General features: G+C 42.9%; 1 protein-coding gene across 2 annotated transcripts in view; it reads left to right on the top strand.

Annotated features, from left to right (window-relative positions):
* The first annotated feature begins 1,019 nt into the window (after window positions 1-1,019).
* ENAH (enabled homolog (Drosophila)) overlaps window positions 1,020-16,841 on the top strand; it is a 58,891-nt gene continuing 43,069 nt past the window's right edge. For both annotated transcript variants that reach the window (XM_014539962.1, XM_014539961.1), the window contains exons 1-2: window positions 1,020-1,256; window positions 5,975-6,152. In XM_014539962.1, the coding sequence (XP_014395448.1) occupies window positions 1,035-1,256; window positions 5,975-6,152 (400 nt within the window). In that variant the 5' untranslated portion in view covers window positions 1,020-1,034. The remainder of the gene's footprint in view (window positions 1,257-5,974; window positions 6,153-16,841) is intronic.

Genomic DNA, 16,841 nt, shown 5'->3' with positions numbered 1-16,841 from the left:
ATGAAACTAGTGCTTAATGTGAAATTCAGATCATCTCCCCTCATTTTATTTATTCATGTATCTCGGTCTCACTTGGTAACAGATAATTGAGATGAAGCTGAGATTTAAAGACATTATTTTCCGATTGTCCTGTTTTCGTATTTATCTGTGATGGTTAGAATTAAAATCTAAAGGATCCTTGGAAAAGATCTCATTTTACTTTTTCATTTTTTAAATGAAGAAATTTGAAACATAGGGTGTTCTGGCCAAGGGGTGTCAGAGAGTGAGTCACATTACCATCATTGATTATTGGTGACCACTCCATATCTTAAGGGGCAGATAGAGCTTCTCAGAATTTGCTATATAGACCATGAAGCAAGCCTGATGACCAACAGGTTTTCAGTACAGAGGGATTCACAAACAGGTCACCGACATTATAAACATACTAGAGGCCCGGTGCATGAAATTCATGCACTTGGAGGGGGGGGTCCCTCAGCTGGACTGCACCCTCTCACAGTCGGACATCCTTAGCGCTGCCATGGAGGCGGGAGAGGCTCCCATCACCACTGCTGCACTAGCCAGCCATGAGCCCGGCTTCTGGCTGAGCGGCGCTCCCTCTGTGGGAGCACACGGACCACCAGGGGACAACTCCTGCACTGAGCATCTGCCCCCTGGTGGTCAGTGCATGTCATAGCAACCGGTCATTCTGCTGTTCAGTCAATTTGCATATTAGCCTTTTATTATATAGGATATATGATTAAACACATAATGGGTAATTAATACTTAGAGCTGTATTCAGTTTAATGAGAGTGTCGATACTCAGGTTTAGAAGAAAACATTTTTGTGTTACGTGTGTGTTCGTGGATCCTGATCCCCTCCTCATGTCCCTCATTACCCTTTACTTTTTAACCCACCAGACTGTACCCACAAGGGCAGGAAGCTTTTGTCTTGTTCACTGTTGTTTCTGGCACCCAGTGAAGCACTGATTGTTGAGTGACTGCTGAGTCGGCTGACTCTGATTTATATGGCTGTGTGGGCAACTGAGCATATTTTAGATGTCTCATGTTTGCTTTTTTTTTTTTGCTTTTTCCTTTTCTGCTTGTTCTCACAGTGAACAGAGTATCTGTCAGGCAAGAGCTGCTGTGATGGTTTATGATGATGCCAACAAGAAGTGGGTTCCAGCTGGTGGCTCGACTGGGTTCAGCAGAGTCCACATCTATCACCACACCGGCAACAACACCTTCAGAGTGGTGGGCAGGAAGATTCAGGACCATCAGGTACGGGTCGGATTCAGTTCTTCAAGCCGTCCTGTGTTACGGAAGGACTTGCTGTTTCATGAAAATAAAGCAGGGGTTTGAAACCGTAGTCAAAATAGTCCCGATGGGGAAAGCATAGGTCGTCCTGAAGAACAGCCCTAAAAGTATCTCAATGTCGGCCCACAAAGGAAATGCATATCCTATATAATAAAAGAGAAACGTGTAAATTGACCATTCCTCCGCTACACTCATCAGCCAATCAGGAGTGAGTATGCAAATTACCCCGACAAAGATGGCAGGTTAATTTGCATGCACAGGCACTGGGTGGAGAGCAGAGCGGTAGAGCCGGAGGCTTGGGGGGATGTGGCTTCCTCGGTTGCTCCCAGCAGCACGGGGAGCACCAGGAATGCTGGGAATCGTAGTTCTGGTGGCAGATGGCTCTCCTAGACACTAGAGCAAAGTGAGCCTGGAGCAAGTTACTGTTGCGATGGGGGATGGAGGGAAAGCAAAGGTGAGAGATGTAAGTAAAATCAGAGTGTCTAGGAAAAATTAAAGGGAAGATATCCTAAAACTTCCAGGAAATCTCCACCAATGAAGCAAAGAAAAAAATGCCTCTGTTATTCTGTGAGCAACAAAACAAACTGGGTTGGGGGTCTCAGACAATTCACTCATATGATTGCAAAGACAGACAGAAACTCCTGGATTGGAGAGGGCTCCCCTGAGGGCTCCCAGATTGGAGAGGGTACAGGTTGGACTGAGGGACCCCCACATCCCCCAGTGCACGAATGTCGTGCACCGGGCCTCTAGTCTCTATTATAAAAGGCCTGTGGCCCTAACGCCGTAACGACCAAAGACCAGCACCGGCGCGGGTGGTCGGGGCTGTGTGATTTCGCGCACTGGGCTTCTAGTTTAAAAATAATTCTAAAGACGTCTGCACAAGTCAGACAATTTACAAATGAAAACATTGAGATTTTTTTATCCATAAGAGAAGTAAGCTATCCGGTGACTTTATAGTTTTTGACAAATAGAGTGTTTTTAAAATGTTTGGAAATTTAAATACACTTCTAAATAATTCATGACACTGATATGAAAGCGTTATGAAGATTAGAAAATGTTTAGAAAGAAAGTGCTTAGACCTGAGTGACAAGAGATTATATATAGAAACCTGTGGGACATCTAAGCTGTCCTTAGATGGGCAACTCTTAATGACATATAATGAGCTTAAGAAGGAAGCAGAAGGAAATACTAAAAATAAATAGAACTTGTTAACACAAAAGCTGCCCTACTGAACAGAAAAATTGGCAGAATCTAGCAGAAAAAAAAAAGTTATATTCGGATTGGAAAAGAGATGTAGCTATGGATATACTACAAAAATAAGTTACTGTAAGTTATTTTGAACAGCTTTATGCCAGTAAGTGGGCCATTTTGTAGAAAAATATTACTGACCAAAACTGGCAGAAAAGTAGAAAAATTTAATAGATCTGCAATCATAAAATATATCAGTAGTTAATAATTTACCTAAAATGTTATAAAAAGTCCTCAGTAAGATATTAGCAGACCAAATTCAGCAGTAATGTAAGGATAGTTTAACATTCGATAATAATAATGTAACATACCGGGAGAACACCTATTAGAAACGAGATTCAGGAAAAACATGTGATAAAATTAAAACCCGAAGGTAATAATTCTCAGCACGTTTGGCATAAAAATGAATTTTCTTAAGCTGATGAGGATGACTAACGTAAACATACAGCAAACATCTCACAGGACAGTACAGTTTTAGGATTTCCACTAAACTCAGGAATAAGTTGAGGATTTCAACTTTCATCGCTTTCATTCATTTAGCATTGCAGAGGAGGTAACCTGGTGATATAAAGGTGAAGAAATCGAAGCTAGAAGGAGTGTAAAGGAAGTAGTAGAGCTGATTTTATTCACTGATGATATAATTCTCTACATAAAAAATCCCGAGTATCTACAGAGATAAAATATTACAGCTAATAAGACTGCATGCCCCTGACCGGAATCGAACCCGGGACCCCCCAGTCCGCAGGCCGACGCTCCATCCACTGAGCCAAACCAGTCAGGGCGAGGATTTCAACTTTCATCGCTTTCGTTCATTTAGCATTGCAAAGGAAGTAACCTGGTGATATAAAGATGAAGAAATAGAAGCTAGAAGGAGTGTAAAGGAAGTAGTAGAGCTGATTTTATTCACTGATGATATAATTCTCTACATAAAAAATCCCGAGTATCTACAGAGATAAAATATTACAGCTAATAAGACTGTTCAGCAAGGTTGCCCCTTTTATTAAAATACAAGATCAGTATATAAAAGAAAATAAAACTTTATAAAAATATTTAAAGTAACATAATAATGTGTACCTATGAATATATCTAATAAAAATTGGTTTTCTCTCATTCCAGGGTACCTTTGTTACATTTTTCAATGGTTATCAGCCTTTCTTAAAGTGGAAACATGTTATTATAATTTATTAAACAATACCTTAACTTCCTGTAGTAAGATCCATTTAAAAAGAAATCACTCTTTATTTATTTGTAGAATGGAGCGTGTACAAATTATATACACACTAGAGGCCCGGTGCAGGAATTTGTGCATGGGAGGTGTCCCTTGCCCTGGCCGGTGATGGGGCAATTGAGGCTGCAGAGGGAGGGACCACGGGAGGTTGGCTATGGGAACGCACTGACCACCAGGGGCAGCTCCTGTGTTGAGCGAGCGTCTGCCCCCTAGTGGTCAGTCCGCGTCCTAGCGACTGGTCAACCGGTTGTTTGGTCGTTCGGTTGCTTAGGCTTTTATATATATAGATATATTAAAATATTCCATTTTTCTACATTTATTCAGTGGTTGTTATGTTCTAGGCACTGTGATTAGGTTTCACAAGCATGATAAGGTTCCCAACCTTGAAAGAAAGATGCAGTAAAGAATGGGGGAAGACACATAGTAAGTTATGATCTAAAAGAAAGAAGCATAGACGTGAACCCAGCTTTGGACCTGTTCACCAGAGGCCTGTGTCAATTTTGAAAGAGGAAACTGAGGAACTAAGCAGATTTGGGGCCGAGTCCTGGGGCCGGTAGAGCAAACATGGGAAGTCAGGCCCTGCGAATGAGGGAGGGTGTGTGGGTAGTCTCGCAGGCCATGGTTTGGGACCCAGAAGTCCCTCCCATATGTTGGGAAGAAAAAGTTTGACTCAGAATTAGACTGGCCCTCATAGCTCAGCCTCAATCATTTGAATTACTTGAAGGTGATTTAAGACTGTTAGTTTCCCTAGCTGTTTGCCAGAAGCCAATGTACATTTTCCCTGGGGGAAAAAATATATAACATCATCGTAGGCATCAACATTTCCTTAAAATTGTCCATATGCAACGTCTGGCACTCAATCAGAATACCCAGGCATACGAGGAGACGGGAAAGAAACAGCAATAGGACAGACCCCTGGGAATCCAGTTAATGGAACTATCAGGAAGTGACTTTAAAATAACTATGCTTAATACATTCAAGGAAATATAAGACAGATTGAGAATTTCAGCAGAGAACTGGATACTTGAAAAAAGAACAAAATGGAAATTTAAGGCCTGGGATGAGGGGGACCGGGGGGAACAGGGAGGAGTGCAGGGGTGGGTTAGAAGGGGTCCAGGGGGAACAAAGGGGACATGTAATACTTTCAACAATATAAAGATTTTTTTAAAAAAGAATCGAAACATAAAATAACTGCTGTTAACAACTCAGAGATGATTTTGTTTTGTTTTGTTTTTACAACCAATTAGAAATAGCTAAAAAGAATTAGTAAACTGAAATACAGGTAAGAAAAAAAAAATTCAGACTGAAGCTAAGATAATCAGAGAAAAATAGGTAATACACAAAGCGCTTAGGGAGACGTAAGGGAATACAGTGAGAAAAGTGCAGAGTGTGTGTAATCACAGGACAGAACAATAACTGAAGAGAGAGTAAACAAGAATTTTCAAAAGGGATGAAATCAGCACCAAGAAAACCCTATAGAAACCCATTGTGTTGAAATCACTGTAAACTAAATACAAGGTGAAACCCTTGAGCAGTCCTTGAAAATCAGATACCGTTAAAGTAGCAACAATAAGCTGTCAGCTGACTTCTCAATAGAATCAAGAGCTGGGAGGCCGTGAACTTCAAATGACTGTAGGGAAGTGAGTGACCACGTAACATTCTGTACCTAATACAAATATTCTTCAAAAAATGAAGGTGAAATAAAGATATTTTCTGGCAGACAAAAATGGAGAGACTTCCTTGCCAGATCTACATGGGAAGAAATTCTTCAAGATCAAAAATGGTCCCAATGGAAGCTTGAAGAGGGCAGAGGACTAAAAAGCATTAAGTGTTGATCTTAGTCGATCATTGACTGTATAAAACTAAAAATAGTGCTTTATGGGGTTTAAAATATATGGAGAATGAAAATCCTATATAATAAAAGGCTAGTATGCAAATCGACCGAATGGCAGAACGACTGGTCGCTATGATGCGCCCTGACCACCAGGGGGCAGACGCTCAACGCAGGAGCTGCCCCCTGGTGGTCAGTGTGCTCCCACAGGGGGAGCTCCACTCAGCCAGAAGCCTGCCTCATGGCTGGCGAGTGCAGTGGTGGTGGCGGGAGGGCTAAGGATGAATGAAGTGATACCTTTTCAATCAGGATTTGTTGACTTTGTCGATTTTGCCATTTATTTGCTTGACTTTATAAAGAATTACTGTCTTTTAGGTGGTGATAAATTGTGCCATTCCCAAAGGGTTGAAGTACAATCAAGCTACACAGACCTTCCACCAATGGCGAGACGCTAGACAGGTGTATGGTCTCAACTTTGGCAGCAAAGAGGATGCCAATGTCTTTGCAAGTGCCATGATGCATGCCTTAGAAGTGTTGAATTCACAGGAAACAGGTAAGGAGCCTGCGGTTGGCTTGTTTTCTTGAACTGAAGTGCTATCAGTTTAAACAGACCTTTTCTGACCAACTTTTAAATCATCAATGTATGGGAAGTTATTCTTGAATTTCTGTTATTCTTTGCAGAAATGTGAACTTTTTGGAGCCTGCGGTTGGCTTGTTTTCTTGAACTGAAGTGCCGCCTATCAGTTTAAACAGACCTTTTCTGACCAGCTTTTAAATCATCTCTGTATGTGAAGTTATTCTTGAATTTCTGTTAACTCTTTGCAGAAATGTGAACTTTTTATTGGCTGATGTGAATATGGGTTCTGGAAGGATAGTCCTATGAGATGGGTTCATTAGTCATTTTTAAATGTTTTCATTGGAATACCTAGTTCTGTTCCTCCTGCTGTAGAACCTCAGCTTTCCTTGCAAGGACAGGAGGCCCAGAGAATATGCAGTAGATCACAATCTTCATCTCAGATTTTAGGAAGACACACGTGGTTTCTGAAGCATGTTTTTTAAGCCACTCCTGAGGCCTTGAACCTCAAGTAGGACTAGGTCTCCTGCATCCTAGTCAGTAAACGTTTGATTCTAAAAGTTGTTTCACAGTTTTAGGAGTGCCCTCAGGTGGTGTTAGCTGTGAACTGCATCTCCTCTGACTGCATGGTGGTTAGATAGCTATGTAGAAATAATTAACTTAAACACACACACACACACACACACACAAAACAACTCTAGGATTTAATACTGTATATGTGTCAGAGATGAGCTATATTTTTGTTTAAAGAACAGAAAACGAAATTCACCGGTGTATTTGTTCTCTTGGGGGAGATAGCTTTTATGATCAGCAAACAAGTGCTATACATAAAACAATACGAATGTGATTACTCTTGCCTGCACTGTGTATTTCATAGTGACTCATATGACATAAATACTCTGTGAACCAAATTTATGTATTTTAAAGGAATGACTTCGATAGTCAGATTAAGATGTGATATTTTGTTGAAGGTAGAGAATTTTGAAACCTAATACAGACACATTAAATTTGACTTATTCCTTCCCTCATTGTAAAAAGGATCGAAACTTCTAGCCCACTTGTTAGTTTCTTTCCAATGTGAATTTCGGTGCAAGAAGACATTTTTGGAATCTTGCTGGAAGTCACGTATTAATGCCTATAGATGATTTATTTTAGATCTCCTTTGAGGGAATTAGTATCTCTATAAATAATTTGTACACAGCTCTCATATATTATCTATTTTGAGAAAATAAATGACTGGAACTTCTCCTGGTTTGTCTATAAGTCCAGAAAATAGCATAGAAAAGTCTGCATGGATGCAGTCTTGCGTGTAGATGATCGGAAGTCACTGTACTTACCTTGCAGGCATCAATATTGTATCAGCCTTCTGTTGTAGAATTGCTTTTCTGTCGCCATAGTTTTATCAAAGGAAAGAAACTAGGATTGTGGTTCTTAATATCTTAACTGCATAGTAAAATAATTAAAGGATCAAAGTTTAGGCAGTATATGTATGACAATCATATTGGCTTCCCCATGTTTGGAACAAAACTAGCATTTTAATTTCTGAACCTTCAAAAGAGTATTTACTACTCTTAGGAGCTAAATGTTACTAATTTAAAGTAGTTAAAATTGTTGTTCAGTCATCAGGTTTGGATTTTTTTTTTTTTTGAACCAAATGGGAAGAATTGTTTTTATCAGTATGTAGTAATACAGTTTGCTTTCAAAATGCAAGCGCTAATTAATGTTTTTTTTCTTCTGCTCTTGATATTTTGAAATTAGTGAGTCTTCACGGGGAGAGACTCAATTACATTCTCTGTAATTTCCGCATTATAGAGCGTTTGGCAAATGGGAAAATCACCCGTCATGTTACTGGCTACACACGCATTTTGAAAAGGCAAAAAATGTACTAGGCTCTTCTTAGATTATTTTGAGCCGCTGTTCTCTGCTCTGTCACCACCTCAACCTGTCATACTGTGGGCTGAGGAAAGAGAGAGGAAAAGGTAGAAGAAGCTGGTCCATCCTGTCATCTCCTTGAATCATGGCACAAGTCATTGGCAAAGAGGCTTTTGGATTCATATCTTTTTCATCAGAGAAAACAAAGCATATAGTGGGTGTTTTTCATACTCTGATCTCTTTAGGAAATGACGTTTCATAAATTACTGTAGTTAAACACTAATTTCTGATTTTTAAAAAAAATACTTGTATTGATTTCAGTGAAGAAGGGAGAGGGAGAGAGAGAGAAACATCAATGATGAGAGAGAATCATTGATCGGCTGCCTCTTCCAAGCCCCCTACAGGGGATCGAGCCCACAGCCCTGGCATGGGCCCTTGACCGGAATCGAACCCGGGACCCTTCAGTCTGCAGGCTGACCCTCTGTCCACTGAGCCAAACCAGCTAGGGCTAATTTCTGATTTTTGATGCCATTAGTTGGTTTGGAAGTGGAGGCATGGGAGGAGATAGATGCGAAGAATCAGAAATGTCCGTGGGAAAGGCCTTAACTTTTTTCTGTAAATCTCCGGAAAAGTAGGATAGGTCTGTTCCCTACCCCAGGTTTATTTTGCAGGCCCCTCCCATCCACCTAAACAAACATACCAGTCCTGTCGCCTCTCATCTTGACCATCTTTCCCTTCCACAGCTGCTTACTTTGGGTTCACAGCCAGTTCCTTGCTAAAGCCACCCATTGTCTTTCTGCCAAAACCAAGTTGAAAAAGGTTAACCTCCGTGCCTACTCCCTAAACAAATACTAGACCCAGTAAGTCCATGATCAGAAGCAAAAGAAACATTTATGCATCACGATAAAGCGACTACAATTATTTAATATATGGGAAAGTACAGGAGGTACAGATATTAGTCTTTCCTGCTTCTTAATGTTTTACCACTTTCTAAAACCATTTTTTTTCCCATAATGAATGCTTCTGTTTATTGTTTTATTGGGTGTTAATGTCCATATCACCCACTGAATGTTGGTTAGTCTTTCTTAGTGATGTTCAGACTTTTTTTAAAGTCACGGACACTTTTGTTCAAATAATGTTTTCAGAAGTTTGGTGCATAAACAGACAAAAACAAAAAGGGGGAGCTTCTCTAGTTAATGTGGGGGGTTGGGAGTCCATGGCTGCTGAGGCACATGTGTGGTCCCCAGAGCAGGATTTGAACGCCACTAACCTATCTTTTTTTACCAAAACCAATAATTACGCAATTCTCTCTTCCTCGCTCCCTTGCTCCCTAAATCCTCTAAATCCGCAAACACATTCTTTAAATTAATTTAAAAAAGTAGCTTCCTTTGGGGCTCGTCACGCTGACCTTTGCAAGGTGTTCTATACGTGTTTACTATGTCTGTTTCTCAGGAAAAGGGTGGGTGGCAGGCATGTTTTCCTTGACTTTTGTTTTTTTAACTTGGTGTGCAGTTATTTAATATACGGGAAAGTACAGGAGGTACTCAATACAGTGAGTTATATTTGGGATTTAAGAAACAAAAATCACATGTTGTACCCTTTTTTTTTTTTTTAAATAGTTGAAGTCGTGTTCTTTCTTTTATACCAAATGCTACAGTTTATCTGTTTCCCTTGCCTAATGGGGAGATGGGCTAGATTTTTAAACAAGTGCGTTCAAAACGCTGTATTCAGACTGATATTTGGGATTTCTATATTATTTAGCAAGTACATGTATAGTAATTTCACAGCTAACAGTTATGGGTTATATAGAATATAAAGTCAGTCCTTGCGATGATTGGTAGAGGTCAGTTTGTACAATGTTCCATTTTGGAAAAGGTGGAAGTCATTTGAAAACAGGAAATGATTTTTTTTTAATTCATTTTTTAAAAGAAAAATCACGCCTAGCCAGTACGATTATTCTGCTGTGTTCTACTCAACTAAGCTTAAGCATACCTTTGTAAGAAGGACATCTTAATATTTTGCCCGTGGTAACACTGCTTCTGCTAGAATTTAAACCCCACAAATCTACCGAAAATGAGAACATACTCACAGATATCCGCGTGTTCGAAATTTTCTTTAGGTTTTATAAATACACATAAATACGGAGATTCCACTATGTTGGCAGTGACACTTCTGTTTTCCAGAGTGCCATGCGTCATGAGAGCCGTATGAAGGTTATATCACAAAAACCATCACACGTGTTTTGAACATAGATACCATGCCTGTGGCACTGGGAGTCATACTGACATGCTACGGCCTATTCCCTCCCTTCCAGGATTTCACAGTTGGGCGGGAGCAACATTAGAATATGTTTTGTGAGGTGCTGGGAAGGGGGCAGTGAGGCCTTTGGAACCGAAGAAAGTGAGAGGGTTAAGGAGATCTCTGAAGGGGAGATGACGCTTGAGCTGCGTCTTGAAGAATGAGTAGGCCCCCAGAACATTCTGGGTAGGCTTGGCGGCCTGAGAGCAAGGAGCAGCTGGGAAGCAGCAGATGGACTGTGTAGGGCGTGGGCATGAGAATATGGATGGGCGGGGGGAGGGGGGGGGACCCTAAGAGGCAAGGCTGGAAAGTTTGGGAAGGACCTTGTGTTCTTGCTGAGGAGCGCGCATGTTACGTGGTCGGTGGGACAGTCATGTGATGTGATTCATCCGGCTGGTGCTTCAGACCAGATGTAACGGGCTGGTATGTGGTTACAAGCACGGAGACCAGATTAGGACGCCGGGGTGGTGATCTCGGTGAGAAAGATGAGGCCTGAAGTGAGGCCGTCGGAGAGGAGAGGAACCGAGAGAAGAGGGCATGACAGCCTTTGATTTAGTGCCTGCTCTGCCTGCCCAGCCATAGTTCTGGGCCTTCGACCTGTGTTCACCTTTAGTCATGAAAGCAGCTGTGAGGCAGGAATGACCTGTTTCCGGGTCCCCGCCGTGTGTGTGCCAGATCCTGATTGGGCACCTAGATGACTGATATCTTTAATACAAGGTTGGTGGTGTTGTCTTTGTCTTAGAGATGTGATTCAGGGCTTACGGAAGGACCAGGCTTGCCCCAAGGCCCACCGCTAGACAGGGGCATAACTGGCATTTGTGCCCAGATCTGGTTTTACCATTCATCCTCTCTCCATATTTCAGTGAGATGGAATGGACAGGCCAGGAAGGGGAGAAATGCGTCTGCTGGCCAGAGATGGAGAGGAAGAGGAGGGGACTCCTGGGAAGACATGACAGATTTGATTCTAGACATAGCACATTTGGGTACTTCATTAATACTTTTTATACAGAAACCATATCTATAATAATATAAGCATAATATGCAAATCGACCGAATGAGTGAACAGCAGAATGACTCTATGACACGCACTGGCGCCAGGCCAGCTAAGGCAGGTGCGCTGTGATTGGTCGGGGGCCCGGCCATCACCCCATGATCGCCCTGCAGAGGGAGGCCCAGGCCACCAACCGACGGGCTGTGGCAGGTGGGCGGGGCCTCCCTCCGCAGGGTGCGATCGATCGTGGAGCCCTGGCCAGGTGGGCAGGGTCTACTTCTTTGGGGCGATCCATTCTCGGGGCTCCCGGACTGTGAGAGGGCGCAGGCCAGGCTCAGGGAACCCTCCCCCACTGAGTGCAGGAATTTCGTGCACCGGGCCTCTAATCTAATAATAAAATCATGTGACATTGGATCCCAGAAAGATCCCAAAGATAACCTTGGGTCGTGTCTTTCACTTTGAGCTTTCCTAAATCAACAAATCGTACTGGGAAAGTAATATTTTTGAAACAGATCTTTGGGGTTGTGGGACAGTTTTTTGTGTGGGTGCTTCACTCTCAGACTTGCCTCTTCCAGAGCCTTCCTCATTTATAAATTCCAGGGATAGGGTTGTACTTACTAACGCAAATATTAAGCTTCTGTGTTTGGGACTAAAACTTACAAGCTCTTGGTAGAGAGAAACTCAGCGAAAGTCATTCAGAAGTTCTAATTAACTGTGTTGACATTTTAGGGAATTTTGGATCTTGTGATTATGCCAAGATACTGATAAGAAAGTTGAAGTAGTCCCTGTACCTGACATGAACACGAGTATTTAGATATCCTTGATTATTTGTGAAAGAACAGCTCTGAATGATAAGTATAGTTTTTTTGGACAGGCTCACTCTTCCTATTGAGTCCAGGGGGGTTAGTTAAGAGAATAGAATAAAAGGGTTTCTGACTCTCATTCTTGTTTCTCTGCTTCTCTGGTAGTTGAGCATCTTATAATGTACTAGAAGCCCGATGCACGAAATTTTTGCACTGGAGCGGGGGGGGGGGGGCATCCCTCAGCCCGGCCTGCACCCTCTCACAGTTCCGGACTCCTCACTCCTTATTGCCCACCTGATCACTGCTCCTTACTGCTCAGCTCGCTGCATCTGCTGTCTGGTGGGGAGGGACCTCGGGAGGGCTCCAGGGTGTGTCCGGCCTGTCTCGCTCAGTCCCTATTGGCTGGACCCCAGCAGCAAGCTAACCCACCAGTCAGAGCATCTGCCCCTTGGTGGTCAGTGCACGTCGTAGCAAGCAGTTGAGCGGCCTTAGCATATCATTAGCATATTACACTTTGATTGGTTGAATGGCCAACTGGACGACCAGACACTTAGCATATTAGGCTTTTATTATATAGGATTATCTGATAGTCTTGCCTGGTGACTTCAGTTCTCTTCAGGCTTATATCACAGCAAGCTTGCAATTGACCTAAGGATGCTGCGTTGATCTGAGGATGTCACCCACGATTACTTCCATGGTTTTCTGCATGAGAATAATAATTTGTGTATAACTACTTGTATCCCTGAAACTTAATCATATTTGTTGTTCATAAATTAGAGAAGCATTTGCTGGATGTTAGACAGTCAAAATTTCAGATACCCTTTTTAAAAAATATAAATAAATATTGATTTCAGAGAGGAAGGGAGAGAGAGAGATAGAAACATCAATGATGAGAGAGAATCATTGACCGGCTGCCTCCTGCACACCCCCTACTGGGGATCAAGTCCACAACCTGGGCATGTGCCCTTGACCGGAATCGAACCCGGGACCCTTCAGTCCCCAGGCCTATGTTCTATCCACTGAGCAAGGGCAGAAGAAATTTCACAAAGTAAATTTGGGCATCGTTGTCTTCCTTCAGTCCGCAGGCCTACGTTCTATCCACTGAGCAAGGGCAGAAGAATTAATTTCTTTAAAAAAACTATTTTATTATAAAATGTTATATATTTTTAATTTCAGAAAGTAAAATTGGGCATCGTCGTTTCAGACAGCAGCTGCTTCTGGGTTTGGCCGATGAAGTGCATGAGCTCCCGTGCAGTGAGAGGGAGAAGGGCCAGGCGCCAGGTTCCCATGGAGAGGCGGCCGCTGTCCTGGTTTAACCGGGACAGCGCTGGTTTTCCCTGAACCGTCCTGAATGGCCCCGCATTCAGAGCCCTGGCCTCCGCAGCGCCTCTGGTGCTCATTCCTGCTGAAACGCGCGCCTTCCCAGCCCCGCTCCGGCCTTTGGAAGGGCACCAGGTCCCGGCTCTGCCGTCCTCAAGGGCGCTCGGTCACGGTCACGTTGGTGTGATCAGCGGAGTCGCTTCCTTCGCTGTTCACATTCAGTTCTCTCCTCGGAAACTGGAGCCCGTCAGAGCTCCGCCTGACCCGAACTCCGGTTCCCAGCGCAGCGTATTCTTCTCCGAGGGAAAGGAAGCTTGGTTTTCCTGGTGGTGCTTATTCTAAAAATGGAAGCAGTGCAGAAAGGCAGAAAGGAAAAGTAAAACCGCCTAAAGTCCCACCGCCAGAGGCCGTGCCTTTTAAGATTCTCTGGAATGGGACAGGGAAGGGCATGGAGATACTTTTCAACTTGGTGTTGTAATAATCACTTCTCAGAGGAAGAACACAACACTTTTTTTTTTTTATTGAGCTTTTCTTCACGTGCCATGCAGTTCACCCATTCCGGGTACAATTCAGTGGTTTTCAGTATCTCACAGGGGTGCGCGGTTAGCTGCCATCACTTTATGAACGTTTTCATCATGCCTGTGCCCTTAAGCCATTATCACAACCCCACACCCTTACCCTCTTCCAATTCCTCCATACTTCTCAGCTCCTGGCCACCACTCATTTACTTTCTCTCTCTGCCAGAGAGTTTATATAAGGACTGAGGATATACATACATACATAAATATATATATGTGTGTGTGTGTGTGTATATATATATATATATATATATATGCCCATATATACACACACACACATATATTTATGTAAATATAAAGAGATATATAATATATATGGTATATTTATACGTAGTACAGTATACATGCTATCCCCCCAAAAATGCTTACACACTTTAACAGCTGATAACTCAATTTTTTTTAAAAAAAATTACTGATTTCAGAGAGGGAGAGAGAGATAGAAACATCAATGATGAGAGAGAATCATTGATTAGCTGCCTCCTGGGGATGGCATGTCCCCCACTGGGGATCGAGCCCACAACCTGGGCATGTACCCTGACCAGGAATCAAACCCTGACCTCCTGGTGAATGGGTTGACACTCAACCTCTGAGCCACACCAGGCAGGCCAGATAGCCCCATTTTAAAAATGAAATGCATTTTAATAAACACGGCCTTTATAATGATTCAAAATGTGTTCACACCTTTTTGGGGGGGCACACTATATATTCTCAGTCCTTGTATGTATATGTATATGTATATGTATATGTATATGTATATATGTACATATATATTCTCAGTCCTTGTATATATATACGTGTATATATATATATTCACACACACACACATGTGTGTGTCTGGTATGTATATCTTCTTTATCCATCTGTTGATGGACACTTAGGGTGTTTCCATACCTGACTATTGTGAATAAGACGGGAGCGCGGATATCGCTGAGATTCTGTTTTTCTTTCCTGTGGACATACAGCCGGAAGTAAGACGGCTAGATCATAGGGTCGTTTTCTCTTCATATTTTTGAGGATCCTCAGTACTGTTTTTTCTCAGTGACTGTGCCAGTTTCCATGCCGATAGTCCCTGACTTTTTTTTTTTAAATGGAGGCAGCCATACCACTGCAGTGTCTCCCTCCAGGCGACTCTAGACACCTTAGAACAGTGGTTCTCAACCTTCCTAATGCCGCGACCTTTTGATACAGTGCCTCATGTTGTGGTGACCCCCAATTTCATTGTTACAAATTGAACATCATTAAAGCATAGTGATGAATCACAAAAACAATATGTAATTAGAGATGTGTGTTCCGATGGTCTTAGGCGACCCCTGTGAAAGGGTCATTCGACCCCCAAAGGGGTCGCGACCCACAGGTTGAGAACCGCTGCTTAGAACCAACACCAACACTTTTCCTTCCGTTCCCTCTCAAAAGTGCATCTCGTAGGACTTTGCAACCATGAAGGTCATACCCGCAGTCAGAAGTGCGGACGTTGCTCATTTGGATGCTGCTTTTGTGCACGGAGCAGGCCAGCTTTCCCGAGCGCAGATGGGATGAGAGCCAGCTTTGAGCCAACGCTGCCTCACTTAATCCTCGGAAAAGACGCTGAGATGGCTCCTCTCCCCGCCACGAATTGCCTGGGGACTGACTGCTAACAGTGGGAACCTCTGGTGGTTTGAAACATGAATGCTGAGGGTCTAGTGTGGTGATGATAGGTAGCGATAGAAGAGAGTGATGCTGGTCACGGCGCAACAGCCTGTCACTTCCTGCTACTCGTATGTCACCCAAGTTTCTGCATTTCCCTGCTCACGCAAAACACGTGACGGTAAAGAATGTTAAAAGGCAGGGGGAGCCGTAACCGGTTTGCCTCAGTGGATAGAGCGTCGGCCTGTGGACTGAAGGGTCCCGGGTTCGATTCCGGTCAAGGGCATGTACCTTGGTTGCGGGCACGTCCCCAGTAGGGGGTGTGCAGGAGGCAGCTGATGGATGTTTCTCTCTCATCGATGTTTCTAACTCTATCCCTCTCCCCTCCTCTCTGTAAAAAATCAATAAAATATATTAAAAAAGAAAAGAAATAAGTGAACCACCAGCATACACGACTATTGTAAGGGGAGCATAGCTGATGGCAATGACCATTTTTCTTCTCCTTAAATCTAAATACATAACAAACGTTGCTTTTTGGATACACGATCCTCAGTTCATGTTTTTCTTGAGGGCCCATCCTAATTTATCTTGGCCCGAAGCCTATTTTAATAGGGCTCACTTCAAGGGGAAAAATGCCCTTTCTAGGCGAAATGTGAGATCGATGGAATATCGATGCTGAAACGAATTCTGCTGTATCTTCACGTTGCTGAATTTACTTGTCTGGACAGGGAATGTTCTTTCCCATAGTCCACCCTCCTCCCTGGCTGGGCCGGAGAAGAGCTAGTAGCATCAATATGAAGCAGGAAATGCTGCGAGCGGCACGCATATGATGCAATGAATAATTTAGTATCTTTGGGAAATGCAGGCTGCAGTCGAATTCAAGCAGCCGTCTCAGAGTTGAGATCAGTATTTTTCTGACGCGATGGTAAGAAGTGAAAGTCAGTGGGAAGACGGCGCTTAGAGATGGTGCATAACAGTTTAACCGGTGACAAGATTGGGAGTTCTTGGGTTTAAAATGTTTTGTCTCGCGCAGTAACAATGGTTTCCCTGCATTGTGACACTTGGCAGATGACTTTTTTGCCAAAATGATCGGTGATGGACCGTGGTCATTGCTCTGCTGTCAGAGACGAGATAATGTCTCAGGTTTTTCTTGTAAGTTTTTCTATTTGCCTTCTGTTCCCCA

The sequence above is a fragment of the Myotis brandtii genome, unplaced genomic scaffold, assembly GCF_000412655.1.
Source record: "Myotis brandtii unplaced genomic scaffold, ASM41265v1 scaffold231, whole genome shotgun sequence".
NCBI classification, from domain to species: domain Eukaryota; kingdom Metazoa; phylum Chordata; class Mammalia; order Chiroptera; family Vespertilionidae; genus Myotis; species Myotis brandtii.
This window is presented reverse-complemented; position numbering and strand designations above follow the sequence as displayed.